The sequence below is a fragment of the Lepus europaeus genome, chromosome 7 (genome assembly GCF_033115175.1).
Source record: "Lepus europaeus isolate LE1 chromosome 7, mLepTim1.pri, whole genome shotgun sequence".
Lineage (NCBI taxonomy): Eukaryota > Metazoa > Chordata > Mammalia > Lagomorpha > Leporidae > Lepus > Lepus europaeus.
In genome coordinates this window covers 6192545-6219250 of record NC_084833.1, presented here as the reverse complement: position 1 = coordinate 6219250, position 26706 = coordinate 6192545, and the positions used below count along the sequence as shown (strand labels likewise).

Sequence of the window (26706 nt, the reverse complement as noted above, 5' to 3'; positions counted from 1 at the left end):
ATCCAGCTTTGTACGAACGCGCCCGGGAGAGCAGCAGAGGATGGCCCAAGTGCTTGGGCCCCTGTACCCGCGTGGGAGACCTGGAAGAAGCTCCTGGCTCTGGGCTTCAGTCTGGCCCAGCACTGGCCATTGTGGCCATTTGGGGAGGGAACCAATGAATGGAAGATATCTCTCTGTCTGTAATTCCTCCAAATAAGTAAATCTTTAAAAAAAAAAAAAAAGAAAAAAAAAAGGTGGAGCAGCTGGGACTCGAACCAGCGCCCACATGGGGATGCCAGCGTCACAGGCGGCAGCTTCACCCCCACCCCAGCCCTGTGGATTTAAACTTGCTGTTCTCTGGGCGTCCTCCTCTCTCTCCAGGTCGCACCTGGGCCTCCATTCCCTGAGCTGAGACAGGCTGCACACCCAGCAGGCACCAACAACACAGAACCGCGCCCCCACTCGGTGCCTGCCCCCAGTGCATCTTCTTTGCAACCCACGCGGGAGCAGTAGGAAGGCAGGAAGGCAGGTTATAATGGGCTCAGCTGTGGGGCAGTGTGGGTCCTGGGAGGGCAGCCAAGGAGCTGCCCCAGACCCTGAAGGGCAGCATCAGGCCAGGACTGGAGCAGCTGGGAGTCAGGGCCAGGGGAGCCCACCTCCCCCCGTTGCTGGTCCCCGAGCCCCGTGTCGCCTGGAGCTGTCTGGTTCCTCTGGCCCGGGCAGGCTTCCCTGGGACCTGTTTTTCTCCGGGAGCTCCACGCCTCAGGCACACACACGCTGGCACTGGTGACGTGACCGGGGGACAGGTGGCTTCACGCCGGCCTCCCTCTTCGCAGCCTGCGCGTATCTCAAGGTCTCCGAGGTTGTGTATCTAAGATAGCCAGGGCTCGTGTGGTTGCACCTGGCCTGGGTTTCCGACACAGACCTAGAAGGGGCGGGTGCTTGGAGGTCATGGATGGGGAAAGGACCGGACCGGGACCAGCGTCCTGACCACAGCAAGAGTTCCACGGCCCGGGCGCTGGCGGCACCTTTCCCAGCGCCCAGGTGTGGGTCCGGTTCGCCCCAGGGAGCACCCCCGTTCACAGGTTAGGGAGAGCGGCCCCAAGTCCCAGGGAGCGCCAGCGTCAAAGCGCGCAGCCTTTGGCACTTCCTGAATCTTCCCCACACCCTGCTACAGGTCTGCAGCCAGGGGCTACCACGGGGCGGGGCTGCTGGGCCCCTCGGCTGGACGCCGGGCTAGGTCTCCACACCCCCAGCCCAGGGGCGTGGCCGGACACCAGAGACGGGCGCCCGGGGCGTCTGCGCATGCGCGGGCCTGCCGGGGGGCGTGGAGGCGCGTGCGCGGCTTCCCGGGCTCCGATTGGCTCCCGGGGCGGGGGCGGGGCCTCTGAGCTGCGTTTCCTCCGGCGGCTGCTTCCGCGTCGCTGCCCCAGCGGCGGGAGCGGCTGTGCGGGCCTGGGTGTTGGCGGGGGCGGAACGAGGGGCCGGAGTCGGGGCCGGGTCCTGGCCCGAGACGGCGCGCCCTGCGTCCTTGGGAGGTGAGAGCGCGGCGACTGTGGGCCGGGGGTGCGCCGTAGCCCGTAACGCTGCGCACTGGGCGAGCCGACCCCCGACCCCCGTCCCCCGCTCCTGACCCGACCCCCACCTCGATCCGGCAGGGGGACACGACGTCCACTCCAGCCAGCGCCGCTCATCCTGGTCGGCTCAGCCCGGGACCGCTTACCTGCTCCCTGGGAGCTTGAGGTGACGCCCCCGCCCCCGCCCGGCCCCCGCCGCCCCTGCCCCCGGCCCTGGACCCGCAGTGACCGTGGCTTCTGTCTGTCTGCACAGATGGACGGGACAGAAGGCAGTGGCGGGCAGCCCGGCCCCGCGGAGCGGTCCCACCGCAGCAGCGTGTCGTCTGTGGGCGCCCGAGGTGGGTTCCTGTCCCCGTCTCCTGGGGAGCCCAGGCCTGGGAGGGGGCCCTGGCCGGGTTCCTTGTCCACTCGAGATGGTTTTATGCGTTCGTTAGGGAATGAAGGACTTGGGATGTTGGACACACTTGGAGCACCGCTCTCGGTGTGGAAGGGGCGGGCTCCCGGGTGCAGGGAGATCCCCCAGATGGCAGGGTGGGCTGCGTGGCCTCGCACCCTGGACCCCAGCGGGTGACCGGAGCCTCGGGGGGCCAGGCAGCGCCTCCGTCTGTGTTCTCGGAGGTTGGAACAGGCTTCAGTCGCTCTCACCGCTCAGCCGACTCGCCGGAGACCAGGCACTTGGGACGCGGGGTCGCCGGCCTCTCGCGCCGTGTCGGTCGCCGAGTTCGCGGTTCAGGGGTGGGGATTCGGATCACGCACACATGGGCGTCCAGCCTCTGCCCCCCTGGGCTCCCGGCCGACGACTGGCGCCTCGGGCCCAGCTCAGCCGAGTCTGAGAGGGCCCCTTCCTTCCTTATCCATTTTTTATTTTAAAAATATTTTTACAATGGCCGGCGCCGTGGCTTAACAGGCTAATCCTCCGCCTTGCGGCGCCAGCACACCGGGTTCTAGTCCTGGTTGGGGCGCCGGGTTCTGTCCCGGCTGCCCCTCTTCCAGGCCAGCTCTCTGCTATGGCCCGGGAAGGCAGTGGAGGATGGCCCAAGTGCTTGGGCCCTGCACCCACATGGGAGACCAGGAGGAAGCTCCTGGCTCCTGGCTTCGGATCAGCGAGATGCTCTGGCCGCAGCAGCCATTGGAGGGTGAACCAACGGCAAAAAGGAAGACCTTTCTCTCTGTCTCTCTCTCTCTCACTATCCACTCTGCCTGTCAAAAAAAAAAAATATATATATATATTTTTACATTTTATTTATTTTAAGATTTATTTATTTATTTGAAAGGCAGAGTTACAGAGAGGCAGAGCCAGAGAGAGAGAATCAGAGGTCTTCCATCCACTGGTTCACTCCCCAGATGGCTGCAATGGCCGGAGCTGAGCTGACCTGAAGTCAGGAGCCAGGTGCTTCTCCGGGTCTCCCATGCAGGTGCAGGGGCCCAAGCACTTGGGCCGTCCTCCACTGCACTCCCAGGCCATAGCAGACAGCTGGATGGGAAATGGAGCAGCCGGGACTGGAACCGGCGCCCATATGGGATGCTGGCACTGCAGGCGGCGGCTTTCCCCACTACGCTATAGCGCCGGCCCCTGGAATGTCCTTGTTGAGGGCAGAGGACACCAGAGTCCTTGGGGCTGCTGAGTGTGAGTGTGTGTGTGTGAGTGTGTGTCTGTGAGTGTGCATTGGGAGGGGGCTGCCTTGGCCGACCCTGAGAGACTCTGGGTCCTCTCCCGGCCCCGGGCTGTAGACCCCGGGTTCCAGGTTACTTGCGGGTCCCAGGGACGTCCTCACAGCATCCTTAGCAGGCTCTCTTGGGGGTACAGCGTCGGCTGGGTCTCTTCCGAGGGTGCGGGGAGCCAGAGGGCGCCTGGGCAGCCGGCAGGGTCTCAGCTCAGCCCCCGGCCCCTCCCGCAGCGGCGGATGTGCTCGTGTACCTGGCGGATGACAGCGTGGTGCCCCTGGCGGTGGAGAACCTGCCCTCGCTCAGCGCCCAGGAGCTGCACCGTGCGGTCCGCGAGGCGCTGCAGCTCCCTGATGTCGCCCTGGAGGCCTTTGCACTCTGGCTCGTCTCCCCTCTGCTGGGTAAGGCTCCCCAGGGAGACGCCTGGGTGGGTGGGTGGGGGGCTTCCAGAAGCTCTGGGGAAGGTGGACTTGCGGGGGTCCTGCACGGTGCACCCCTGGGGGCCAAGGTCCCCGAGGAGTCCCTGGCTCCTCTGCTGGCTTGCTTTATGCTGGCGGCCAAGCCTGCCCTCACTTCCGTGGTAGCGGGGCCTAGGATGCCGGGGGGCGTGGGGCTGGGCGAGGGAGGGCCGGGGTGCTGTTCGCGAGGACACTGTGCCAGCAGGTTGGGCGTGAGGTCACCGCAGCCTCATGTCCCAGGTGTGTCTTGTGGGGGAGAGTCGTGACGTTTGGAGAGGCGAGACCAGTGAGAGGCAGGGCCAGGACAGCGCAGCGTCTCGTGGGCAGAGGGTGAGGGCACAGTCACCCCCTCGGGTGGCGAGGACAGCATGGGCGCCTTGGGCCCTGTGACCACCCACGCCCTGTCCCAGCAGGCTTGGGTCCCAGGTGGGCGGGCTTGGGCAGAGTTGTGCTGCAGACCCTCAGCCTGGGGGATCAGGGGGTGAGCAGGGTCTCTGAGCCCTGGGGCTGGACAGGAAGGGCCAGGGGGGGAGTCCCGCCCCAGGGGGGACCTCCCTTGGCTCTGGGGTGGGATGGGGCGCTCCTGGCACCCCAGCCCCAGCCCGCACCAGCTGCAGCGTCCTGCCGCGGCAGCTCGGAGGCCCTCGCCCATCCTCTTCCTGTTGCCCTGTCCCCTCTGCCCGCACACTGTCTGCGCAGCTGCCGCTCCCTTGCCCCCAGGACGGCTGCTGGGGCCTGCAGAGGGCGTTGTGTCCACACGACCCCCCTCCCCTCCCGGCTTCCTCCGCCCCCACTCCGCCCCAGCACATTCCAGTCCCTGGAAATGTGAAAGGGCTGTTTGTGCCTGTGTGGCTCCCCGAGGCCCAGAGTCAACGCCCACTTTGTTCCCAGGCTGGGCTCCGAGGCAGCCTGCAGTCCTCTCCCACTGGGTGTCAGATGCTGCCGGGCGGGCAGAGGCGCCCTCTGCTGGGCCCCCCTCGCCCTGCTCTCTGGGTGTGTTGGTGGTGTTCGGCCATTTCTGTGCTGCCATCCTCCACCCGGAGCAGGGCTCCAGGGGCCGCCTGTCTCCCTTAGGTGACGGCCTTGGCAGGAGGGCCCCTTCCAGCCATCTGTGGGGCCGCAGGGTGGGCACCGCGCTGTGCTGCTCTTTCAGAAGGGTTAGTGTTATCTGAAAGGCAGAGAGACCTCTTCCATCTGTGCGGCAGAGCCAGGACTGGAGGCAGGCACTCCCGTGTGGGGTGTGGGCGCCCAGCGGTGTCTCCGTGCTGCCTGCTCAGGTGATGGGCTTCCGTGAGCCCCCGCGGCTCGGCGTGAGGGCTGGGCTGCGGGCAGGAGGAAGGTGTCCGTCCCCAGGTCCGTCCTCGCCCACGCTGTCCTGTGGCCGTGCTGGTCTGGTACCTTCTTCAGTATTCAAGGATGTGCAAAGCCCGCCCTGGGCCAGGCAGCATCCTGGACGCTGACGTGTCCGGGAAGGACCTGGGTGGCGTCCTGCGCTCGGGGAACTCCGATTGGAACTTGAGAGTTGGAAGGGTGGGGAAGCTGCCGCTGGGGACGCCAACACTCCCCCGCGGTCTGAGAGCCAGTTTGAGTCCCAGCTGCCCCACTTCCTGTCCGGCTTCCTGCCAATGCGCGTGGAAAGGTGGGGGGGGGGGTGGTGATTCAAGAGCTGGGTCTGTGCTGCTCACGCGGGAGACCCAGGTGGGTTCCTGCGCGCTGGCCTCGGCCTGGCCCAGCCCCAGCTGCCTTGGCCAGTTGGGGGGTGAACCAGCAGATGGAGGGGCTCTCTCTCCTTCTCCCTGTCACTCTGCCTTTCAAATAAATAAACGTGGTTTAAAAACAGAAGCGTGGTGAAGGGAGACTGGGAAGCAGAGCTCAGTCCCGGGTGTGGCCGCTGACTCTGTGTGGCCCTGGCGCCTGCAGGCCGAGGGCATGAGCTCGGTGCCCACCTTGTGGGAGCAGCAGGATTCGTGTGCAGAGACGAGGGCCAGCGCCTTCAGCAGGAAGCGGTCTGTTACTGCTTACGTGGGCAGAGGCCCAGGTGGGATTTCGTGCCCAGAATCTGAGCCAGAGGAAGGCGGGATGCTTCCTTATTCTGGTGTCAGCCTCACTGCCTCCCATGTACGGCTGAATGCATGCATTGGATGGAGGTTCGCATATGGCAGGGCAGCCGCAGGAGTGGGTACAGTACTGCCCCTGTGTACCTAGCAGGGGTGGGTACAGTACTGCCCCTGTGTACCTAGCAGGGGTGGGTACAGTACTGCCCCTGTGTACCTAGCAGGGGTGGGTACAGTACTGCCCCTGTGTACTTAGCAGGGGTGGGTACAGTACTGCCCCTGTGTACCTAGCAGGGGTGGGTACAGTACTGCCCCTGTGTACCTAGCAGGGGTGGGTACAGTACTGCCCCTGTGTACCTAGCAGGGGTGGGTACAGTACTGCCCCTGTGTACCTAGCAGGGGTGGGTACAGTACTGCCCCTGTGTACCTAGCAGGGGTGGGTACAGTACTGCCCCTGTGTACCTAGCAGGGGTGGGTACAGTACTGCCCCTGTGTACCTAGCAGGGGTGGGTACAGTACTGCCCCTGTGTACCTAGCAGGGGTGGGTACAGTACTGCCCCTGTGTACCTAGCAGGGGTGGGTACAGTACTGCCCCTGTGTACCTAGCAGGGGTGGGTACAGTACTGCCCCTGTGTACTTAGCAGGGGTGGGTACAGTACTGCCCCTGTGTACCTAGCAGGGGTGGGTACAGTACTGCACCTGTGTACCTAGCAGGGGTGGGTACAGTACTGCACTGTGTACCTAGCAGGGGTGGGTACAGTACTGCACTGTGTACCTAGCAGGGGTGGGTACAGTACTGCCCCTGTGTACCTAGCAGGGGTGGGTACAGTACTGCCCCTGTGTACCTAGCAGGGGTGGGTACAGTACTGCACAGGTGTACCTAGCAGCGGTGGGTACAGTACTGCACAGGTGTACCTAGCAGCGGTGGGTACAGTACTGCCCCTGTGTACCTAGCAGGGGTGGGTACAGTACTGCCCCTGTGTACCTAGCAGGGGTGGGTACAGTACTGCCCTTGTGTACCTAGCAGGAGTGGGTACAGTACTGCACCTGTGTACATAGTTTCTGTGGATGGGTACAGTACTGCCCCTGTGTACCTAGCAGGAGTGGATACAGTACTGCACAGGTGTACCTAGCAGCAGTGGGTACAGTACTGCACCTGTGTACATAGTTTCTGTGGATGGGTCTTCCCCCGCGCACTGAGCCGCCCTCTGTCTGCTAGGGTTCTCCACACCTCTCTGTGCCTGCAGGCAGAACCTGACATGGTTACATAGGAGCAGATAGTACCCACAGTGGAAGCATTCACAGGCGAGCAGATAACAGCCAGACCTCCTTCCCGGACAGTGCTCCCTTCTGGCCTTGGGAAGGCGTCTACCGCCACTCTAATCGTGTCAGTTAGAAACAAGGCTAATTAAGACGGAGGCCTCTGCCAGCCTCTCTCATCCCAGGAGCTCCTGGATGGAGCTGCTGAGGGCCGAGCGGGTCCTTGAGAGAGGCCGCCACACGCAGAGGGCATAGCAGGTGCTGCTGGGGGGAGTGTGGCAGGTGGGTGGGCCAAGGATCTGGGTGGAAATGAGAGCCGTGGCGCCTCTGTAGAACCTGAATCAGAAGTGGTGGACCGGCGCCGTGGCTCACTAGGCTAATCCTCTGCCTGCGGCGCCGGCACACCGGGTTCTAGTCCTGGTCGGGGCGCCGGATTCTGTCCCGGTTGCCCCTCTTCCAGGCCAGCTCTCTGCTGTGGCCCAGGGAGTGCAGTGGAGGATGACCCAAGTGCTTGGGCCCTGCACCCCATGGGAGACCAGAAGCACCTGGCTCCTGCCTTCGGATCAGCACGGTGTGCTGGCTGCAGCGTGCCGGCCATGGCGGCCATTGGAGGGTGAACCAGCGGCAAAGGAAGACCTTTCTCTCTGTCTCTCTCTCTCTCACTGTCCACTCTGCCTGTCAAAAAAAAAAAAAAAAAAGGAAGAAGAAGAAGAAGTGGTGGGACCAGAAAGGCCGGGGAAGCTGGAGGAAGGGACTCGGTTCCCAGGCTGCGACTGTGTTGGGGTCGAGGTCAGGGTGCAGGTGGCCATCAGTGGAGCCAGGAAGGGGCTGGGGGGCAGATGAGGGTCAGAAGGGGCACCTTGGACGCACATCCCCATCTGTCTTGAGGCTGGAAGTGGCCTCTTACGTCTCAAAGGCAGCACCCCAGCTGGCCACTGTCAGTTGGTAGGTGCTGGTGCAGGCGCTGGGGCACCCTGCCATCTCTGGCCTGCGGCGGTGCCTCCTGGGCCAGAGACCCAGGGGTTGCGTGGCCGTGTGTGGAGCGTGCAGCCGCACTGGTGGTCAGCAGCGAAGGCCCAGTGTGGGCCAGGAATACAGCAGCAAACAAGACAGAGCCTGCCCCACCCCTGCCCCTGCCCCTGCCCCTGCCCCTGCCCCTGCCCCTGTGGTCGCAGGTGGGCACTGGTGATCCACACTGCGAAAGCAAGCAAATTATGGTGTACTCGCTGTGCCGGGGGTTCTGAGGAGGGGCTGCTAGAGTTGGGCTTGAGCTCAGGCGACCCAAGACCTGGGCCAGCTCTTGAGGGCTGGGAAAGGGTGGCCAAGCCCGCAGGAGTGACAGGTGCAGAGGCCTGGGGGCCCAAACCAGCTGGGACTGATCCCGGAGCCCAGAAGGCCCCTGTGGGAGGAGCAGGGTGGGTGAGGATGAGGAGATGGGGATGAGGTGGGAGGGCGGTGTCAGGAGCTCCCCGCGGCCGTACTGGGGGTGGGACTGGCAGTGCTGTGTCCCGCCGTGCCACCACTGCTGACCTCCCGGCCACGTCAGCGGCTGGCCGCGCCCGGAGCTGACCCGTCTCACCGGCCGTGCGACTTCGGAGAAGCGCCATAACCTCTCCGAGCCTCGCTCTCGCAGTGGTGAAGTGGGGAGATGGTAGGGGTCCCGCAGGGGGACTGCGCAGACATCACTCGTGTCTGCTTGGTTCCGATTGTCACTGTGGCCGCTGCCGTCCGTGAGCGGGCGGCGGGGTGGGGTGGGTGGGTGGGCGGCCACATGGCTCCTCCCCTCTCGTCCCCAGAGGTGCAGCTGAAGCCCAAGCACCAGCCCTACAAGCTGGGCCGCCAGTGGCCGGAGCTGCTGCTGCGCTTCACCGACGCACCGGACGACGACGTGGCCATGGGTCAGTGCTGCCGCCTGCCGCGCCTGCCCTGGCTCCCAGCCCGGCCAGACCCCATGGGGCAGGGCCCGCGTCTTGCCCGGGGTCCCTGGAGGAGCCTGGAGTGGGGTGGGCGAGGTTGGGAGCAGGTGGGCCGAGTGGCTGGGCCCGGCGGTGACGCCAGCGTCTCTCCCCAGATGAGCCCTCCCTCCAGTTCCGGAGGAACGTGTTTTTCCCAAAGCGGCGGGAGCTCCAGGTGAGGCGGGCAGCCTGGGCGGTGCCTCCCAGGCCCGGGGCTGTGCCCAGCCGGCCCCGGCCCCGGCCCCGGCTGAGCGGCCCCTGCCACCCTGGCCCACAGATCCAGGATGAGGAGGTCCTGCGCCTGCTCTACGAGGAGGCCAAGGGCAACGTGCTGACCGCGCGGTACCCGTGCGACCCGGAGGACTGCGAGGCGCTGGGCGCCCTGGTGTGCCGCGTGCAGCTCGGGCCCTACCAGCCCGGCCAGCCTGCGGCCTGCGCCTTGAGGTGAGGCGGTGTCCCCTGCCCCAGAACCCCACCCTCAGGGGGTGTTCAGTCTTGCAAGGTGGGGTGCAGTCCTCGGGTCAGAGGGCCAGCGCCCCGTCTCGCTCCGGGTGAAGGGGCATCTGTGAGAGGAGTCCAGGCCGAGGGGCCCCAGGTGTGCGTGGGGGGCGAGGGCTGAGCCACGCTCGTTCTCTTGGAGCCATGGCCAGGCACCCACCAAACACTGGCCCCTCCCTGGCACCCAGCTCAGTTCCGAGTCCAGGGACACGGCCCACGCCCCAGCCACTTGGCTCTGCCGCGCTCTCCCTGTTGCGCCGTCTGCCGCGAGTCGGCAGGGCCCAGGCTGCCAAGGGTGTTGTGAACCGCTAGAGGGTGACTTGGGGCTGGGAGGTAGTTGTGTGGCCATGAGCTTGCAGGCCAGCCTGTTCCTAGCCAGGCCGCCTCCCTGCCTACACGGGTGGGGTAGGAGAGTGAGGAGGTGGGGACCCGTGTGGGGGATTGAAGGCTGGGGCTGGAAGTGGAGCAGCTGGGACTCCAACCAGCACCCATATGGAATGCTGGCCCCACAGGCGGAGCCTTAGCCTTCTGTGACACAGGGCTGGCCCCGGGGTGTTCCCTTTCTTCCTGGGGCTCCAGGGATCTGCCGGCTTGGAGGTGCTCCTGTGTGTTTCCCTAGCCGGGAGGGAGGCGGGCCTCATGCCGACACTGTGTGCTGCGGAGGGCGCCCTCAGCCAGGGCAGGCAAGGGTCGGGCTTCCTGTGCCGGAAGCACTGGTGCCTGGAGCAGCAGGGTGGGGATGTGGCTGGAGATGGTGACGGCAGGCCTGTGCTAGGGTCACGACGACTGTCACCCTGGGCCGTGGGGCCGCTGCCGTCCCTGCTCTGGGGGTGAGGGGGGTCCCGGGAACAGCAGTGCCTCCTGCCGGTCGACAGCAGGGACGGCAGTGGCAGGTGGCCCAGCTCCGAGACCTGCCCTGTGCAGCACAGGGGGTGACCCCCCCCCCGTGCCTGTGTCCAGCTCCCCCAGCCCCGCCTGTGTCTGTGTCCAGCTCCCCAGCCCCGCCTGCGTCTGTGTCCAGCTCCCCAGTCCCCCCTGTGTCTGTGTCCAGCTCCCCCACCCCTCCTGTGTCTGTGTCCAGCTCCCCAGCCCTGCCTGTGTCTGTGTCCAGCTCCCCAGTCCCCCCAGTGTCTGTGTCCAGCTCCCCCAGTCCCCCTGTGTCTGTGTCCAGCTCCCCCAGCCCTGCCTGTGTCTGTGTCCAGCTCCCCAGCCCCGCCTGTGTCTGTGTCCAGCTCCCCAGTCCGCCTTTGTCTGTGTCTAGCTCCCCAGTCCGCCTGTGTCTGTGTCCAGCTCCCCCACCCTGCCTGTGTCTGTGTCCAGCTCCCCCACCCCGCCTGTGTCTGTGTCCAGCTCCCCAGCTCCCCCTGTGTCTGTGTCCAGCTCCCCCACCCCGCCTGTGTCTGTGTCCAGCTCCCCCACCCCGCCTGTGTCTGTGTCCAGCTCCCCCACCCCACCTGTGTCTGTGTCCAGCTTCCCCAGCCCCGCCTGTGTCTGTGTCCAGCTCCCCCACCCCGCCTGTGTCTGTGTCCAGCTGCCCAGCCCCGCCTGTGTCTGTGTCCAGCTCCCCCACCCCGCCTGTGTCTGTGTCCAGCTCCCCAGTCCTGCCTGTGTCTGTGTCCAGCTCCCCAGCCCCGCCTGTGTCTGTGTCCAGCTCCCCCACCCCGCCTGTGTCTGTGTCCAGCTCCCCAGTCCTGCCTGTGTCTGTGTCCAGCTGCCCAGCCCCGCCTGTGTCTGTGTCCAGCTCCCCCACCCCGCCTGTGTCTGTGTCCAGCTCCCCAGTCCCCCCTGTGTCTGTGTCCAGCTCCCCAGCCCCGCCTGTGTCTGTGTCCAGCTCCCCCAGCCCTGCCTGTGTCTGTGTCCAGCTCCCCAGCCCCGCCTGTGTCTGTGTCCAGCTCCCCAGCTCCCCCTGTGTCTGTGTCCAGCTCCCCCACCCCGCCTGTGTCTGTGTCCAGCTCCCCCACCCCGCCTGTGTCTGTGTCCAGCTCCCCCACCCCACCTGTGTCTGTGTCCAGCTCCCCAGCCCCAGCCCCGCCTGTGTCTGTGTCCAGCTCCCCCACCCCCCCTGTGTCTGTGTCCAGCTCCCCAGCTCCGCCTGTGTCTGTGTCCAGCTCCCCCACCCCGCCTGTGTCTGTGTCCAGCTCCCCAGCCCCGCCTGTGTTGTGTCCAGCTCCCCAGTCCCCCTGTGTCTGTGTCCAGCTGCCCAGCTCCGCCTGTGTCTGTGTCCAGCTCCCCAGTCCCCCTGTGTCTGTGTCCAGCTCCCCAGCCCTGCCTGTGTCTGTGTCCAGCTCCCCAGTCCCCCTGTGTCTGTGTCCAGCTCCCCAGTCCCCCTGTGTCTGTGTCCAGCTCCCCAGCCCTGCCTGTGTCTGTGTCCAGCTCCCCAGTCCCCCTGTGTCTGTGTCCAGCTCCCCAGTCCCCCTGTGTCTGTGTCCAGCTGCCCAGCTCCGCCTGTGTCTGTGTCCAGCTCCCCAGTCCCCCTGTGTCTGTGTCCAGCTCCCCAGTCCCCCTATGTCTGTGTCCAGCTCCCCAGCCCTGCCTGTGTCTGTGTCCAGCTCCCCAGTCCCCCTGTGTCTGTGTCCAGCTCCCCAGTCCCCCCGTGTCTGTGTCCAGCTCCCCAGCCCCGCCTGTGTCTGTGTCCAGCTCCCCAGTCCCCCTGTGTCTGTGTCCAGCTCCCCCACCCCGCCTGTGTCTGTGTCCAGCTGCCCAGCTCCGCCTGTGTCTGTGTCCAGCTCCCCAGTCCCCCTGTGTCTGTGTCCAGCTCCCCAGCCCTGCCTGTGTCTGTGTCCAGCTCCCCAGTCCTCCTGTGTCTGTGTCCAGCTCCCCCACCCCGCCTGTGTCTGTGTCCAGCTCCCCAGCCCTGCCTTGCCAGTAGCTCATGTGTCCCCTCGTCACCCGTCCTGTCCCCACTCACAGCGCTCCCCCAACGGCAGGGTCAGCCCCCTGGCCAGGCTGCCTGGGTGCCCGCTGGGACAGAGGTGGCAGGGATCTCTGGCAGCTGTGTCCAGGGCAGGGTGCTGGTGAGGCCCCAAGCCAGGCACCTACACCCCGAGACCTCGGCACCCTCTGCTTCCTCCACAGGGAGAAGCTGGACTCCTTCCTCCCCGCCCACCTCTGCAGACGGGGCCACGGTCTCTTCGCTGCCCTCCGGGGCCGTGGGGCCAAGGCTGCGACAGGCGAGCAGGGCCTGCTGGACGCCTACCGCCAGGTGAAGGAAGCCGTGGGCAGTGAGCGTGAGGCCGCCCTGGGCACCCACTACCGTGCCTATGTCCTCCGGTGCCACGAGCTGCCCTTCTACGGGTGAGCAGCCGCAGCCCTGGGCCCGGCCCCCGCCCAGCGACCGCCCTCAGGCCTCCCTGCGCTGCTCCCGCGGCCGCCGTGCCTCCTGGGAAGCAGCGTCCGTGCCATGCCAGCACCTCGGGCCCCGCTCATCCCCAGCCGGTCCCCTGGCCTCTTCCCTTCCTTGCCGCAGCCTAGGACACCTGGCACAGGTCCTCTAACACCGGCCACGGTCACTTGGTCCCTGGTCCAGCTGGTTGCTGGTAGGCCCCAGAGGGTCGCAGTGTCCGGTGAGGCTGATGTTGCATGGAGGGGGCGGGAGCAGTCTGGGCAGCGGATCGCCTGCAGGGGGCAGCGGGGAGCCCACGGGGGGCTGTGCCCATGGGAGCCAGGGGAGGGTGACACGCTGCAGCCGGGGCCATCACAGGGTGGGGGCCGGAAGGAGGGGGAGGCCGGCAGGGTTTGCTGACAGGTGCACAGCACAGGAGGCGGCGAGGACTGCCGGTGCCGGTGCCGGTGCTGGTTGCTGGTTGAGCAGCCGGTGGCCGAGCTGTCTGAGCCGAGACGGGGCAGTGGGGTGCTTGGTTCTGACGCTGGTTACCAGGCTGGCCATTTGGGTTTCAGTTTGGAGCTGGGGAGATGTCTGAGCTGGACAGAGTCATCGGTGACCCCTCAGGGTGTGGAAGATGTTGAAGTTCATGGCCCCAGAGACGGCCTGGGGAGGGGATCCCACGGCCACCGACACGGAGGGCAGCAGGGCCTCCAGAGCGGCTCCGGGGTGGTGGCTGGCTGTGAGGCTGACCTCAGCTCCCACCCGGTGGAGGTGGCCGTGGGTGGAGGGACGAGGAGGGGGTGAGACCCCGCGTGGGAGCTCTCGCGGGGAGCTCTGCCGTGGCACAGATCAGAAGTGGAGCGGTGGTGGTGGGCAGTGGTGCTGAGGGGTCTCTCCATTGTGGTGAGGGGCAGAGTGATAGTATGTGCACGTGTGCACGTGTGTACATTGTGTGTGCGCGCCTTTGTGTATACTGTGTGTGCATGTGTGTACCTTGTGCGCCTTTGTGTATACTGTGTGTGCATGTGTGTGCATTGTGTGTGTGCGCCTTTGTGTACACTGTGTGTGCCTTTGTGTATACTGTGTGTGCACGTGTGTACATTGTGTGTGTGTGCCTTTGTGTACACTGTGTGTGCATGTGTGTGCATTGTGTGTGCGCCTTTGTGTGTACTGTGTGTGCACGTGTGTGCATTGTGTGTGCGCCTTTGTGTATACTGTGTGTGCACGTGTGTGCATTGTGTGTGTGCGCCTTTGTGTGTACTGTGTGTGCACGTGTGTGCATTGTGTGCATGCGCCTTTGTGTGTACTGTGTGTGCACGTGTGTACACTGTGTGTGCCTTTGTGTAACTGTGTGTGCATGTGTGTACATTGTGTGTGCACCTTTGTGTAACTGTGTGTGCACGCGTGTACACTGTGTGTGCCTTTGTGTAACTGTGTGTGCACGCGTGTACATTGTGTAACTGTGTGCACGTGTGTACATTGTGTGTAACTGTGTGTGCACGCGTGTACACTGCGTGTGCACCTTTGTGTAACTGTGTGTGCACGCGTGTACACTGTGTGTGCGTGTGCACACACGTGCACTGCTAGCAACAGTCCAGTGGTGAGTGGCCTTGTTCCAGCCTCCATGTCCTCATCGGGGCCTGGAGACAGGGGTGTAGGAAGCTCCCAACAGAGGGCCACAGGAGCAGGCCACCCTCCGGGGCACAGTGGCCTGTGCTGTGTCCCGTCCTGTCCCAGGGCCTAGCCAGAGTGGGGTCTGACTCGGCTCTGGCTTGGCGGAGAGGGCGCGTCGCCGCGCAGCTGGGAGAAGGCACCGCACCTTCCCCTCCGTCTCCGTCTCCGGCCAGAAGCCACTGACGTACACAGCCCTGCCTTCCGGTGTGTCCCAGCGCTGAGAGGTCTCTGCCCTGGACGGTGGGCCGAGGGGTCCTCCCATCCGACGTGGCCTCAGCCCCGTCCCCAGGGCTCCTTGCAGCTCTGCCCCGACCCGGGTCACAGCCCCCCGTGTGCCACCACCAGGCCTCATGCTCAGCCAGCTCTAGTTCCTCTCTCCGGGACAGGTTCTGTCACCCAGACAGCTGCAGAGGCCAGGGCCAGGGCCAGAGCAGACCTCCCAGGAGCGCTCGTGCCAGAGGGAGCTGCTGACCGAGTCCCTCCCTAGGTGTGCCTTCTTCCACGGCGAGATCGACAAGCCGGCCCAGGGCTTCCTGCACCGGGGCGGGCGCAAGCCGGTGACTGTGGCCATCAGTCTGGAGGGCGTGCATGTCATCGACCGCAGGGAGAAGGTACAGCTGCCGTCCCTCTGGGGCGAGAGGGAGTGGCTGCCCTGGGCCCGGGGTGGACGCCAGGAGGGGGACTCAGTCTTCCTGTCTCCTGAGGACTTCCCTGATCACCTCCTCCAGGCAGGCGGCCAGGGCAGGTCAGGGAGGGAATCTGGCTGCTCTGGCCAGGGCTTGGTCGTTTTCCAGACGGATCAGTGGCTGGTTGCACTCTTGGGCCGTCTGTCCTGCTTTTGTCCCTACGTTGGCCGCTGACCGTTCTCTGGGCGCCTGTGTCGAAGGCGCTGGGGCAGCTTCCCTGCACCAGCCCACACAAGTCTTGGCCGAGTTGTGGTTGTCCCCAGAGAGGGACCCCGGCTGCGTGCTGGGCCCTGCTGCGCTGCCTGCCCGGGGCCCTCCTCCCCATATGACTTGCAGCTGTCAGGGGCCTGCCCCACCGGGGCAAGCGTCGTGGGCTGGCGTTCTCTGCCTCCCTGGACCTCAGCCCCCTGTGAGGCTCTGGTGAGAGGCCGCTGGCCCCGAGTGGGTTGGGGACAGCAGGCCTCTGGGTGACAGTCCCAGCCTCCCCGTGTCTCCCGCCGGCCAGCACGTCCTGCTGGGCCTGCGCTTCCAGGAGCTGTCGTGGGACCACACCTCCCCTGAGGAGGAGGAGCCCATCCTCTGGCTGGAGTTTGACGGCGACAGCGAGGGCACGCCGGTCAACAAGCTGCTCAGGATCTACTCCAAGCAGGTAGAGTCGCCTTGCAGGCTGCTGCCCGGCTGGAAGGCCGCCAGAGCACGGCACGGAGCCTGGGCCGGGGGCCGGGGGCCGGAGCCGGCCTGCGTGCTCGGGAGGCCTGGGCCGCGGGTTCTGTACCGGGGCAGTGGCAGCCGTCGGTTGAGGGCTTGCCCTGTGCGCTTCCTGTCTGGAGTTCCCGTGAGCTGGGTGCGCTGGGCTCCTGCTCCCGGAGCGACGTGTCAGGGCCCTGAGCTGCACTGGTTCCCGGTCCCTTCTCCCTCCCTGGCCACAGGCCCCTTTTAGGGACGGCTGCTTGCTCCTCCCCTCCCAGGGACTCCCCATCCTGCCAGTGTCTCAGGTCTCAAGACCCCTGGTGGCCTCACTCGTCCCTGCACCCCTGCGCCGCCCCCAGCCCCTGCCTTGCCACACGCAGGGCGCTGTGTCTCTCCTGTCTCCCCCACTCTCCTGGAAGCCCCTCTCCGGCCTCCACAGCTCCCCCTCCTGCCGGCTCCTCTGCTCCTCCTTCCACGGCCCCTCTGCAGGGGCGGCCGCCCCACCCAGCGCCAGTGCCTGCGAGCTCTTTGCTGTCGCGGCTTTGCAGTCCCGATGTCCCCGCCTTCAAGCTCACAAATCCTAGATTTTTATGTTAACTGGTCTAGGTGTTTCTTTGTAAGTAAATGTCTGACTGAGTTCTAATAACACGCATAGAAAAATGTGCCCAAACCCTGAAAGCTCGCTCAGCAGTTGTCCCACAGTAGACAGCCTGTAGAACACCTTCAGGTTGAGAAATGAAGCCCCGCGGGACCCCCAGAACCCTGCGGCCACTGCTGCCACCGGGGAGCCACTGTCCTGGTGCCCCCCACCCCGGTCTTGCCCCTCTTTGAACCTGTGGGCGTGGACTCCTGCAGCGCGTGCCTTTTCTGTCTGCCCTCCCGCTCCGTGGTGTGTGTGGGATTTCTCCCGGTGTGGGCTCTGCCGTCTCCTTGCCGTGCGGTGTTCCGGTGCGTGGACCTGCTGGTGTGCACCCACCTGTCGTGTTGTGATGGACAGGTGGTCCCCAGGGACTCTTGCGTGCAATGCTGCTGTGACCAGCAGGCACTTCTGCACACCCAGGCAGTCGCACAGCCCAGAGTGGATTCCGGGCCGTGAGGTTCGCCCTCCGTAGACGTGGGCGGTTTTCCGGCCGTGGGACGCATTTACATCGTGTGGGGGTGTGGGTGTGCTCTTGCCCCATGTCTTCCCCGATACCTCACACTGTCGGTTTCTTCTTAAAGGGGCCTGTGTTTATTTGAAAGGTGGAATGACAGGGAGAGACACAGAGAGAGCTTCTGTGTGCTGGTTCACTCCCCAAATGGTCGCGAGAGCCAGGAGGCTCCGTGTGGGACAGACAGGGGCCCAAGGGCTTGGGCCGCCCTCTGCTGCCTCCCAGGGCCTTAGCAGGAGCTGGATTGGGAGTGGAAGGGGCCCTGCTCCCAGACTCTCATGTGGGATGGGAGTGTCCCAAGGGAATGGCTTAACCCTCACCCCAGTTTTTACGTGGTAGCCTTTCTGTTGGCTAAATGATGGTATCTCTGTATGGATTTTTCCCTTTAGTTTAAAAGGCAGAATTACAGAGAGAAAGATCTTCCGTCCACTGGTTCACTCCGCAGATGTCCACAGTGGCTGGGGCTGTGCCGGGCTGAAGCCAGGAGGAAGGAGACACTCCCTGGTCTCCCACACGGACGCAGGGGCCCAAGCACCTGGGCCGCCCTTGTGGTTTTCTCGGGCGCGTTAGCAGGGAGCTGATCGGAAATGGAGCAGCCGGGACTGGGATGCTGGCGTTGGCGATGCAGCTTAACCCACAGTGCCACAGCACTGGTCCCTATTTATCTTTTTTTTTTTTTTTTTTTTTTTAATAGCTGTTTATTTGAAAGACACAATGACAGAGACATCTTCTGTCAGCAGGCTTACTTCCCTGGCAATAACCAGGGCTGGGCCAGGCCGAAGCCAGGAACCCAGAGCTCCGCCCAGCTCTCCCACAGGGGTGCAGGGGCCCAAGCACTTGGGCCATCGTCCACTGCTTTCCCAGGTGCATTAGGGGGGAGTTGAGTCGGAAGTGGAGCAGCTGTGGGGCTGGCGCTGTGGCGCAGCTGATAAAGCCGCTGCGTGCAATGCTGGCATCCATGTGGGGGCTGTGCCCTAGGAAAGCAGTGGAGGACGGCCCAAGTCCTTGGGCCCTGCACCCGTGTGGGAGACCCGGAAGAAGCTCCTGGCTCCTGGCTTCAGATCAGCTCAGCTCTGGCCGTTGGGTCCACTTGGGGAGCGAACCAGCCGATGGAAGGCCTCTCTCTCTGCCTTTTTCTCTCTGTAACTCTGCCTTTCAAGTAAATAAATAAATCTTAAAAAATATATATATATATAGCGCTGCTGGGACTTGAGCCGGCACCATACGGGACACCGGCATCGCAGGCACCAGCTTACCTGCTGTGCCGTGGCGCCGGCCCCCAGCGCTTTGTTCCTTCAAAGTAGATCTGGCTACTTCATTTCCTTTGCATTTTCGTGTACATCTTAGAATCCACTGAAAGATCTTCGCGTCTCCCCTCACCTTTGAAGAAGAGCTGCTGGATCCTAAGGTTGCGTTCCTTCCTTTTTTTTTTTTTTTTTTTTTTTTTTTTTTTTTTTTTGGACAGGCAGAGTGGACAGTGAGAGAGAGAAAGGTCTTCCTTTGCCATTGGTTCACCCTCCAATGGCCGCTGTGGCTGGCGCATCTCGCTGACCCAAAGCCAGGAGCCAGGTGCTTCTCCTGGTCTCCCATGGGGTGCAGGGCCCAAGCACTTGGGCCATCCTCCACTGCCTTCCCGGGCCATAGCAGAGAGCTGGCCTGGAAGAGGGGCAACCGGGACAGAATCCGGCGCCCTGACCGGGACTAGAACCCGGTGTGCCGGCGCCGCAAGGCGGAGGATTAGCCTGTTAAGCCACGGCGCCGGCCGCGTTCCTTCCTTTCTTTCCAGTTTTCTTGTGTCTGGGTTTGTTGCCATTTCTGAGCAGCAGAGACAGAGTTCCCGCTGACGGCCCCCTCCCCGATGTCTGCAGTGGCCATGGGGGGGGGACAGGCCGAAGCTGGGAGCCGGGGACTTGATCCACTTGAGCCACCGCCGTTGCTTCCCAGGGTCTGCGTTGCGGGGAGCTGGAGTCGGGAGCGAGAGGCCGTCGTGTCCATTTCTCCAGTTTGTCCTTGGCTGCTCTGGTGAACACTTCGCGGTCCTGCGGGCCCGCGCTGTCCGCGTCCTGTCAGACGTCCTGAGACGCGCAGAGGGTCGCGTCGCTCAGCACGGGTCCCGTGGGCGCGGCTGACTGTGCCTGCTCGGCTCACTCCTCCTCCTGCAGAGCTGGGCTTGCTGGTGCCGCACATCCGTGTCCCATGTAGCTGTGTCCCCTTTCCCACCCTGACGCCTCGGGCAGTGCGAGCTGCCGCCCCACGGGGCCTCCCCGCCTCCTCTGAGCTTCCCGCCGGCGTCTCGGAAGCCTCCCCTGCGGTGTCTGGGGGCTCGCACTGCCATCTCCTTCCCAGCCTCCTGCACTCTCGGCTGCTGAGGTCCCCACTCTGCGCAAGTGTCAGTCGTCTCCGAGGCCACGGCATGGGGGAGTGGGATACCTTCCCCTCCCCCTCCCTCCCTCCCCACGCCTGTGCTGCGCCTGGCCTGCGCCCTGTGGCCTCACGCTGGGCCCTGTCCACCCGCAGGCCGAGCTCATGAGCAGCCTCATCGAGTACTGCATCGAGCTGAACCAGGCCGCGGAGCCCGCCGGCCCCCAGGAGAGCGCGTCTGGTCCCTGCTCGGCCCCCAGCCCCTCGCAGCCACCCGCCCAGCGGCCCAAGCTGCGGAGGCAGGGCAGCGTGGTGTGCAGCCGGATCCAGCACCTGTCCACCATCGACTACGTGGAAGATGGTGAGCTGCCCCGTGTGCACGCGTGGGTGCGTGTGCACGCCTAGCTCCAGACGCGGTGGGAGTGAGTCTGCGCGTGCAGAACCTGTTGGGAGAGGGGAGGCTGGCCCTGGCCATCTGGTCCCTTTCCTGTCCCTTCTCCTGCCACGTCCACAGGTGAGCTTCCTGCAGTGTGCGTCAGTGTGATGGGCGCAGCGCGTGGGCAGGGCTCTGAGACCCGCGGGGTGTGGGGTCCCTGTGGAGAACCTGTGAAGTCTGACACCGAGCTGGTACCACACCAGTGTCGGCTTTGAGCTTCTGGCGACAGCAGACGGCCACGTGACGGGGCCAGCACCGTGGGGCAGCGTGTTACCCCACTGCCTGACACCGGCTTCCCTTATCAGGGCGCGGGCTCATGTCCCAGCCACTCCACTTCCAATCCAGCTCCCTGCAGTGGAAGATGGCCCAGGTCCTTGGGTTCCCACCACCCACGTGGGAGACAAGTGGGAGACAAGGATGGAGTCCTGGGGGAGGGGGTGTGGGGGCTGCCGAGAGCTTTGCCGCCCGCGTGGAGGTTTCAGTGCAGAAACAGAGCTGTGTTTACACTGCAGGAGCCCCTCCCCCCCGCCAACCCAGGGCAGAAAGGTCTAGGCCACGGCACAGCCACGCCCAGGGGAGGGGTCACCACAGCTTTTTTCCCCTGTGGCCCGTAAACTGTTTGCAAACATGCCGTTAGAGAATTTTAAAAATAAGTTTTGGTATCAGAGAAGCAGCCTTTTCCGTCCCTCGCGTTCCGCCATCGTGGTGACGGTGGCTTCCCTCAGGCCCGCCCTGTGTGCACCTGCGGCCCGGGGCTGCCCCTCGCCGGCCGCCCGCAGGTGGAGTCCTCGCCCCCCTGCCGGCCCCTGTGCCGTCGTCCCCGCGGCTCTTGGCGGCTGGGCCGCGTCTCGGGGTTTCCTGGTTGGTTCGTTTTTCATTTTTTAAATCTTTTTAAGGTTTGTTTATTTGTTTGAAAGGCAGAGCAAGAGTCCCCATCTGCTGGGTCACTCCCCAGATGTCCCCAGCAGCTAGGGCGGGGCCAGGCTGGAGCCAGGAGCCGGGAGCCCCACCTGAGTCTCCCACGTGAGGGCCGAGACCCAGGTACCGGGCCGCCGTCGCCTCCCCAGGCGCGTCAGCAGGCAGCCGCGGCTGGAACCCAGCACTCGACACGGGTGCCGGTGCCCCAAGGGGCGCCAGGCCTGCCCGTTACTTACTTTTTAAAATTATATTTATTGATTTGAAAGGCAGAGAGTGAGAGACAGATACCCCATCCACTGGTTCCCTCCCTGAATGTTCACAATGGCTGAGGCTCGGCCGGGCTGAGCCAGGAGTTGGGACTCTGGTGCGGGGGCCCCGGGCGGGCGGCAGGAACACGAGCACCTGCGCCGTCGTCCTCACTGCCGGCATCAGGGCGTCAGCAGGGAGCCGGGCCGGAGCCGGGCCCAGGCAGTGAGGCGGGCGCAGGCGTCGGGTGCCGTCCACTGCTGTCCCGATTGCTGTGTGGCCGAGCGCCCGCCCCCGCCCCCATCCGTCCCCCGTGTGCCTCGCAGGTGTCTGGTTTCTGTGGTCTGTCCGTGACGAGGTTTTGGCCAGAGCTCCAGCTGGCCTTGATCCCCTGCCTCAGACGTGTGGGGCTGGCACACACCTCACTTCTCCCGGGGGCACTGGTGGGGGTGCAGGGGCATAGGGGAGCTCGGTGCTGACAGCCCGGAGCCACCAGAGCCGCCGCCTCAGCCTCTCCCTCCCCCTCCCCCCCAGGCAAGGGGATCAAGCGGGTGAAGCCGAAGCGGACCACGTCCTTCTTCAGCCGCCAGCTGTCCATGGGCCAGGGGAGCTACACCGTGGTGCAGCCCACAGACAGCGTGGAGCAGGACTGAGCCCAAGCACAGGACGGGGGGAGGCCTCGGCCCCCGCCCCCACCCTCCTCCCCGGGGGCTCCAGGCCACAGAGATGGGACGATGCCCGGGCCTCCCAGGGTCGCCCTGGACGCAGGGCCCCGCTGCTGTCTCAGGGCCACAGTGACTTCCCGTGGAGGTGAGCCCGGCGGAGGTGAGCCCGTCTCCAGGAGGCGGGGGCCCTGCGTGAGGGGCCGCTCCCGCGGGCTCCAGTGCGGCTGCGGTCTCGGCCCTGGACTTGGGTGACCGCATCCCAGCATTCCTGCTGCCGCCTCCCCAGACTGAGCCGCGGCAGAACACGAGGGAAGGGCCCTGCCTCGCCCGCCGAACTGGGGACACGCAGGTGCCTTCTTGTTGGCCGCTGGGGTGGCTGTCCCGTGACCCCACGGGTCCACCAGAACCCCAGTATACACTGAATTGCTCCCCGGGCCCTGGTGGTCCCACCTCAGCAGACCCCTGGCCTGTCCTTTGCTCCCAGTGTCCTGGGTCCTGGGTTTTAGTTGGGGGCCTGTTTCATCTGCGTGGGCTCAGTGAAGCCATGAGCTCAGGGCCACCGGCTGTCCCTCCGTGTCAGTGAGATGGTGACCCCGGGGGCCAGCCCCCAACAAGGTGGCCTCTGGTCTCTGAGGACCGCCGGAAGGAGCATGGGTGTGGCCGCTCCCCTTGGCCTTCTCCGTGCCTTCCTGGCCTTCTCCGTGCCTTCCCAGACGAGCCCGTGGGGGGGCCGCAGCTCTGACCCGTGCTTCCCGGGCAGGCCCGGGGGCTCAGTGCTGGGCTCTGCCTTCCCCGCCCAGCGGCGCCCACGGGAGGAAAGGGTGCTGTCGGGAGAACCATCCACCCCCGCCCGCCCCTCCATGGCAGGGACTGGGGGGTTCGTCATGGTGACCAGGTGACAGGGGAGACCTCTAGGAGCAGCCGGGCTGCAGGGCGGCGTCAGGACATGTCCTGTGTCCCCTTGTCGCCAGGCTGCCCGGCCTGTGCCCGGACTCCAGCCAGGCACTGTTGATTCCAGGTGACTTGTTACCCGATGGGCATGTGGGGTGCGTGTGTGTGCGTGTGTGTGCGTGCGCGCACAATTTCCTGTTTGTACTCCCCAGCTTTTCTCGTGTTTTCTAAGCGTTCACTGTGCCTTACCCTCCTGTGCCTGCCCTTTGGGACAAAGCAGGGTTTCACCGCGTGCCCCGTGAATGTTCTCTTCTTTTGTATCATGTGACTTGTTAATTATAAAACTCGTTCCCAGCGAACCGTGGAATGGTTTACGGGGTGAACTGACGGTGGGCGGTGTGCTCACGAGAGCCTAGGGTTCCAGGCTGCGTGTGTGGATTTTGCTAAGCCCCGAGGGCTGGCACAGGCAGCGGATCCAGGGAAGGGAGGGAAGGCCGCTGCCCCGCCCCGGACCTGGGCCCTGGGTCTGTGCGGGAGCGCCGGCGGGCGGGTGGGGTTGCACGGCAGTCCCACGGCCTCTGAGGCGCGCAGGGCCTCGTCCTGTGGGGTCCTCTGCCCGACCGGGCCCCCGGCGAGGCACCCACCTCCTCCGTTCCTTGGGGAGGGTCCTGGCAGCGCCCAGCTCCGGGCTGTAGGCGTCAGCCTGTGTCAGCTCGGTGCTGTGTCTGGGACTGCGCGGGAGAACGGGCCCCGGGCGGGCGGGCAGCCGTGTCTGGACAGCAGGGCAGAAGCATGGACGGCAGCCGCACGTCCGCCTGCCCAGGCCCTGCCCCTGCCCCTCGGGAGCCCCTCCCATCGCACTGGCAGGGCCTGGCAGTGCCGTGTGCTCGGTGGTTCTGTAGAATTTGCTCCCAGAGGATTTTAGAACTTAGTTTTAATTAATTTATTTGAAAGGCAGAGTTTACAGAAGGAGGGAGAGACAGATCTTCCATCCGCTGGTTCTCTCCCCAGATGGCCAGGAGCTTCTTTCGGGTCTCCCACGTGGGTGCAGGGGCTCAAGCACTCGGGCCATCTTCACCCGCTTTCCCAGGCCACAGCAGAGAGCTGGATCAGACGTGGAGCGGCTGGGACAAACCAGCGCCCACATGGGACTGTGGCGGCGCTTTACCCGCTGGGCCACAGCCCCTGAGTGTAGCCGTTGAATTCTCTACAATGTAGCAGTGGGTTCAATACACAGACCCCGGGAGTCCGGTGAGAGCAGGCTTGAGGCGAGCAGCCTGCAGACTCGTTTATTACAGTTGGTACAACAGCTTATATAGCCAAGACCAGCCAATCTGGTCAAGGGGCGGTCTATACCCCAACCAATCACAGCCTGTTGCCAGGCAGTTTCCAGAGCCATCCAATCACAGCCTGTCGCCAGGCAGTTTCCAGAGCCATCCAATCACAGCCTGTCGCCAGGCAGTTTCCAAAGCCATCCAATCACAGCCTGTTGCCAGGCAGTTTCCAGAGCCATCCAATCACAGCCTGTCGCCAGGCAGTTTCAAATCCATTCCTGACTAACTGACGCTCGCTTGCCAGTGGCCACCTTGGCATGGCCTTCTCATTCCACTACACCTGAGGACGCTGCTGTGTCCCGTCCTGGAGGCCCACCGCCCTTCCCACCCAGCTCCCCGCGCCTGGCTCCTGCCCCCACGTGGGCGGTCGGCCAGGCGCTCGCTCCTGGCTTCAGCCTGGCCCAGCCCCGGCTGTTGGGACCCGCAGAGAGAAGCGCTTGCTCGCTCGCTGTCTCTACTTCCGCCTTTCAAATAAGTGAATTAATCTCTCAAAAACAGAGAAAGTGGGTTCTTCCCCCCCCCCCCCCCGGGCAGGGCTCCAGGTGTTGCGCACAGCTGCAAATGCCAGGCACGGGGGGGGGGGGGGCGGGGGGGGGGGCGTTGTCTGCCACTCTGGGGCCGGAAGCCCGCTCCCCGAGCCCTGGTTTCTCTGTGTCCGTCACAGGGGCCATGGAGACGCTGGGTGCTCGGTGTGCCTGCGGCTGTGTGGGACTCTGTCGCTGTCACCCTGAGGACCCCTGGGATGCAGAGAACATTTCGTCCCGTCTTAGGCGCCCTGGGGCTGCGGGAGCAAAGCAGCAGATGTGGCCATGAGCCAGCGGCAACGGTGGTCCCACGGCTCCGGCCTGAGCCCGGCTCCCTCCCTCGCCCGTTCCAGCCCCTGCCGCTCCCTGGCTCACAGCCGGTCCCCGGAGCCTCTGCCCTCGTGACCACGTGGCTGCTTCTAAGGACGCCAGTGGTCAGGTTAGGGCCCCGTTCCCGGGTGAGGGCACGAGCTGAGGCTCTGAGGGTTGGGGCTTCAGCATGTTTTTTGGAAAGAAACTGCTGAGCTCTAATGGCACCCTAAGGTGCACCGCCTTGGTCTTTGGGCCTTCTAAGGCGTCAAAAGCTGTTACTTAAAAACCCAGCTCCCCGGGGTCGCAGGAAGCGGCAGGAGAGCGTGCCCCTGCCGGCTGGGCGCCCGCCTGGCTCCAGAGGCGGCCCGCGGGGTCAGCGCGTGGTGACGCTCAGAGCTGTCGCTGAGGCTGGGGCACTTCTGGGTCATCCACCATTAGGGCCGCCTGTGGGACGCTCCTGCAGGCCTTCCCAGCCCTGGCTGGGCACGCGTGGCTCCCACCACCACCGCAGCCACAGCCCAGCCAGGGGCCAGCACAGCAGCACTGGTAGGACCTCGTGCTCCCTGGGCCCAGCAGCATGTCCGTCTGTCGAGACCCCCGGGCGGGGGTGGGGGTGGGGTGGATGATGGCGCCACGGCCTCGTGGGTAAGGTACCACCTGTGACGCCAGCATCCCATGTGGGCGCCAGTTCAGGCCCCGGCTGCTCCACTTCTGATCCGGCTCTCTGCTGTGGCCTGGGAAAGCAGTGTTACATGGCCCGAGTGCTTGGGCCCTGCACCCCCTGGGAGACCTGGAGGAAGCTCCTGGCTCCCGACTTCAGCCAGGCTCAATCCCTGTCATTGCAGCCATTTGGGGAGTGAACCAGCGGGTGGAAGAGCTCCTGCCCTCCCCCACCCCATAAACTTTCAAAATAAATGTCATATCTATAATATATATATTGAAAGAGTTACTCAGAGAGAGGAAGAGACAGAGAGAGAAATCTCCCATCCACTGATTCACTCCCCAGATGGCCGCAACGACAGGGCTGGGCCAGGCTGGAGCCAGGAGCTTCTTCCAGGTCTCCCACATGGGGTGCAGGGGCCCAAGCACTTGGGCCATCTTCCACTGCCTTCCCGGGCCATAGCAGAGAGCTGGATTGGAAGTGGAGCAGCGGGGACTCGAACCAGCACCCCATATGGGATGCTGGCGTCACAAGCAGCAGGCTTACCCACTGTGCCACAGTGCCCTCAAAATAAATACAAAAAAGAGAGAGACCCATTGGAGACCCAGGGCCTGCTGTGCCCTGAAAAGCGACAGAGGGTGTCCCAGAAAGGTGTGACGCTGTCTGAGAGGACAGAGGCGCAGGCGCAAAGATGACTGGGAGGGAGGGGGCTGGGGTGGACACAGCCAGAGCCCCCGCGGGTGTCAGCAGGAGCTGCCGCTGCTCCCCGCACAGGGTGCAGCATCCGTGGCCCAAGAGGCAGCTGAGTCCAGTCAGCTTCTCCGGGGACACAGGGTGGGAGCTCAGGTGACCAGGACAGTGAGCCGTGTTGCACACCAGCATACCCCTGACGGGACCAGGCCACGTGCGCGCTCGGCAGAGGGGCAGTCGCAGACGCCAGCTTCCTCCCCGGTGCTGAAGCCGTGGTTAGGGCGCCCGCAGCAGCAGCAGCCGGAGGGCCTGGGTGTGGGCTGCAGTGGCGGCTCAGGCATTTGGGTTCCTGCCACCCACCTGGGGCACCCAGATTGAGTCATGAGGGGCATTTGGGGAGTGAACTGGTGGGTGGGAGCTCTCTCTCTCAAATAACTTATTTTTTATAGTTTTTTAATTTACTTGAAAAGCAGAATTACAGAGAAAGGAGGAGAGAGATCTTTCATCCTCTGATTCACTCCCCAGAAGGCCACAACGTCCAGGGCTGGGCCAGACTGAAGCCAGGAGCCAGGAGCTTCTCCCAGGTCTCTCAGGTGGGCACAGGGGCCCAGACCCCTGGGCCAGCCTCTGCTGCAGTCCCAATTGCATTAGCAGGGAGCGGATCTGAAGTAGAGCAGCTGGGTCTCAAACTGGCGT

At 64.6% G+C, this 26706-nt stretch overlaps 1 protein-coding gene across 1 annotated transcript; it reads left to right on the top strand.

Annotated features, from left to right (window-relative positions):
* Positions 1–1413: 1413 nt before the first annotated feature.
* Positions 1414–22877, top strand: FRMD8 (FERM domain containing 8). Its single transcript, XM_062195853.1, has 12 exons — positions 1414–1517; positions 1638–1722; positions 1810–1894; positions 3455–3622; positions 8790–8891; positions 9065–9123; positions 9226–9392; positions 12522–12740; positions 14933–15056; positions 15637–15780; positions 19490–19694; positions 21468–22877. The coding sequence occupies exons 3-12, from the start codon at positions 1810–1812 to the stop codon at positions 21584–21586; spliced, it is 1392 nt and encodes a 463-aa protein (XP_062051837.1). The 5' UTR covers positions 1414–1517; positions 1638–1722; the 3' UTR covers positions 21587–22877.
* Positions 22878–26706: the final 3829 nt, after the last annotated feature.

What these genes read in the sequence shown, in the direction of transcription:
- FRMD8 (XM_062195853.1), top strand. Translation starts at nt 1,810, where the DNA reads ATGGACGGGACAGAAGGCAGTGGCGGGCAGCCCGGCCCCGCGGAGCGG. An exon ending in CCTGCGGCCTGCGCCTTGAG is followed by an intron (nt 9,393 to 12,521) that starts GTGAGGCGGTGT and finishes CTTCCTCCACAG; the next exon opens with GGAGAAGCTGGACTCCTTCC. An exon ending in CACGAGCTGCCCTTCTACGG is followed by an intron (nt 12,741 to 14,932) that starts GTGAGCAGCCGC and finishes GTCCCTCCCTAG; the next exon opens with GTGTGCCTTCTTCCACGGCG.